Source organism: Rhinopithecus bieti, unplaced genomic scaffold, assembly GCF_001698545.2.
Source record: "Rhinopithecus bieti isolate Rb0 unplaced genomic scaffold, ASM169854v2 scaffold_43, whole genome shotgun sequence".
In the NCBI taxonomy this organism is placed as follows: Eukaryota; Metazoa; Chordata; class Mammalia; order Primates; family Cercopithecidae; genus Rhinopithecus; species Rhinopithecus bieti.
Window position 1 is genome coordinate 191,879 of NW_016803060.1, and position 3,035 is coordinate 194,913.

At 59.3% G+C, this 3,035-nt stretch overlaps 1 protein-coding gene across 2 annotated transcripts in view; it reads right to left on the reverse strand.

The window, feature by feature from the left end:
- The window catches only part of GRM2 (glutamate metabotropic receptor 2), a 12,161-nt gene extending 9,469 nt beyond the window's left edge, over positions 1-2,692 (reverse strand). For both annotated transcript variants that reach the window (XM_017888908.1, XM_017888976.1), the window contains exons 1-2: positions 2,544-2,692; positions 296-881 (exon numbers count right to left, since the gene is read on the reverse strand). In XM_017888908.1, coding sequence (XP_017744397.1) covers positions 296-745 — 450 coding nt within the window. In that variant the 5' untranslated portion in view covers positions 746-881; positions 2,544-2,692. The remainder of the gene's footprint in view (positions 1-295; positions 882-2,543) is intronic.
- Between the last annotated feature and the right edge of the window lie 343 nt (positions 2,693-3,035).

Below are 3,035 nucleotides of genomic sequence, written 5' to 3' on the forward strand. Positions count from 1 at the left end.
GTGGGGGGGTGTATATGTGTGTGAGGGTGTGTAGGGTGTGTGTGGGTGTGTGTATGTGTGTGTGAGTGTGTGGGTAGGGTGTGTGTGCGTGTGTATGTGTGTGGTGGGAGTAATGGGAGTAAGATGTTCTCCTGCACAGTCTCTAAGAACCGACCGCCATTATGTGACCAGGGCACTTTCTTAGCTTCTGTAAAAGCTACTGCAAGGAAGCTTCTAGTTTCCCTTTTCAGCAGGAATTCTGGGTCACCACCTTTAGCCTCCCTCCCTAGTCCCCATTTGGGTTGCCTCCACGTACCTGGATGGAGACATCACTGTAGGAACCGCCAATAACACCAGTGATGGCAGTGGGAGCATCACCATGGGTGGCGTAAGAGCCGTCGGGGCAGATGTGGCGTGAGCCATCAGCACCACGGCTGAGTGAGGCACGCACAAAGTCCAGTGCCTGCTCCAGCGCATGTGTGTCCTTGGAACAGCTGTCGAGGATGTGCGCACCCAAACGCACGCCAGGCAGCAGGTGCGGGTCACGGTTGATGCGGTCCAGTGCAAAAAGCATGGCCTCCAGGCGCTGGATCCCACGGTGCTCATTGACAGGACCACAGTCCTCTGCTGGGCCGCCCTTCTGGTGCACTGGGAACAGCCCACCCAGCACCAAGTCTCCCTCCAGGGTCAGCACTTTCTTGGCTGGGCCCTCAGCCACAGCACCCCACAGCAGCAGCAGTGCCAGGAGCCCAAGCAGTGATCCCATGGCCCCAAAGGGGATGGATGGGTCCAGCAGACCTGGGTCTCCAGGGGATGAGATTAGAAGTAGCGAAGGCAAAGAGAGGAGCAAACAGGGACCAGGAAAGGACAGACAAGAAGAGAGATGCGAAGGGACCCAGCTCCTGCAGAGATACAGAAAGACAGAAAAACAGACCAGGAAAAGTGGAGCCTGAGAGCAGTTGCCCCTTCTGACTCTGCCTCCCCACAAGCCCCTTTCCTAGGTACTCAAGAACCAGGGACAGGATGGTGTCATCAAGTAGGTTGAGAAGCTCCTGGGACTCCCCTGGGCCTGTCTCTCAGCCCTGGCCTCAGCTGGGTGAGAGATGGGCCCTATTCACCTACCAAACCCAGCAGTGGGGAGGGATGCAAGCAGTGAAGTCCCAGGCAGAGGACAGGAGACCCCAGCCAATGCTGACCCCTCTGTAAATCAAAGGGTGTCCAAGAACAGCACAAACCTCCCAGGATCCCGAGGTCAATACCTTTGGAACAGACTATGTCAGAGTTACAAACTCAGAGGTCATCATCCTGAGCCTTGGATTTCCAGAGAGAAGGAACTGCTGTCTAAGGACCCACCAGGGAAGAGGAAAAGACAGTCTCTAAGGGACAGTCTCCAACCCCTGGGGAGACTGGAGCCCATGTGAACACCCAAGGGTCCTAGCCTTTGGTTCTTAAAAAGCCATCCCCACAGTTTCCTGACTGAGGAAGGAATAGGGACACTAAGCCCTGGGAATGAGACAGCAAGGTGGAATGGCTGGCCTCAGGGAGGGTACCCAAGTGGCTCAAGGTCCTAAGTCAACAGGGCAAGCAGATGTTCGCGTATGTGTGTGTCAGGGTTGGGGGCCAGAGTCTCCAAACAGTGCTGAGGGTGAGAGTGCGGGACTCTCTAGCTCTATGTAGAACGCTGTTTGAGACTTTGTGCCTCTGTTTTCTCTTCACTCCCAACCCAGCAGAGAAAGTCACCATTTCCAATCTCCCCATCCTCAGCTTCAGGGTTCTGCCCACCCTAGCCATGGCCCTCAGAGACCCCCTCCCTGTCTCTTCCCCACTGCGTCCTATCATTTGTACCCCAGTTGCCTTCCCAAACACACACCCCACAAGGCTCTCACAATCACACGGGCTTGGAAAGGCTGGGAGAGGGACATACCTCTTTCCTCAGAACAGGAAAGGAAACTGAGTTTGAAGAAGGGCAGCAACTAACTCAGGGACCCCATGTGCTGGCCACGGAGGCTGGGCCTCTTCATTTTGCCCCTCCCCAGGGCAGGGGCACTGGGCTCCTCTGGGGATCAGGAAAGCAACAGCTCACCCAGGCAAACGAGGGAGAAGCGGGGAGGAAGACCAGCACAGATGGGGACAGGGACCCAGATGGGGGCTGAGGCCAAAACTAGTCAAGTCGCAAGCCTCCCACAGGGGAGGCCCAGATAGAAGCTCAGAGGCAGGAAGGGGACAGAAACCCGGAGTCAGGCAGCCGGGGGCCTGGGCCACAAAATCTGGGCAGGGAGCGAGCAAGCCTGAGAGGTTGAGACAAAGACGGAGGCACAGACAGAAAGAAGGACCAGAGGACGTGGGAGCAGGAGGAAGGGGGGAGCGCGATGCGGGGCTTGCGTTTTCTGGAGAAGAAAGGCGGGACGCCCGGGGCTGTCTTGCCGCTTCCCGGAGCTGGCAAGGAACGTTGTCTGGACACCCCAGTGCGGGCGCCCCACAACTCGAGGGCCCGCGGGACCCTGGGACGTAAGATAAGGGCCAAAACGATAGGCAGCGGCAGCGGCACCGCCGGCTCACCCTACCTGGCGCGCCCAGCTCTGGCGCGGAGAGAACCGGAGTGGAGCTGGGGGCGCGGGGTTCCGGCTCCCGCTCGCTTGCTCGCTCGCTCGCTCGCTGGCTCTGCGCTCTCCGCCCCTGCGCTCTCCTCCCGCCCGCTCGCCCCGCCGCTTTCAATCGCGGCCCGCCCCGCCCCCNCCCGAGCGCCCTCGCTCTGCGCTGGAGCAGATGCTTGGTGGCCCACTCCACTCCATAGTCCGACTACCACCTAGAGAGCACAGGTGCAGGGCGGGGGGATGCCACGGGGCACGGGGTGGGGAAGGTCACTGCGCCCCAACAGGTGCACATAGTGCTACTGCAGAGTGGAGGAGCTGGCCCTAGTGCAAGGGGTGCCTCTGGGGGATAGGTAAAGGGGCGCGTGGGAGATGGGTGGAGGCTATTCTCCCCACCCAGCCATTTCAGCTGGGTCCACATCCCAGGCCTGAGGTTGAGGCATGTGTCCTGAGTCCCTTGTGAGA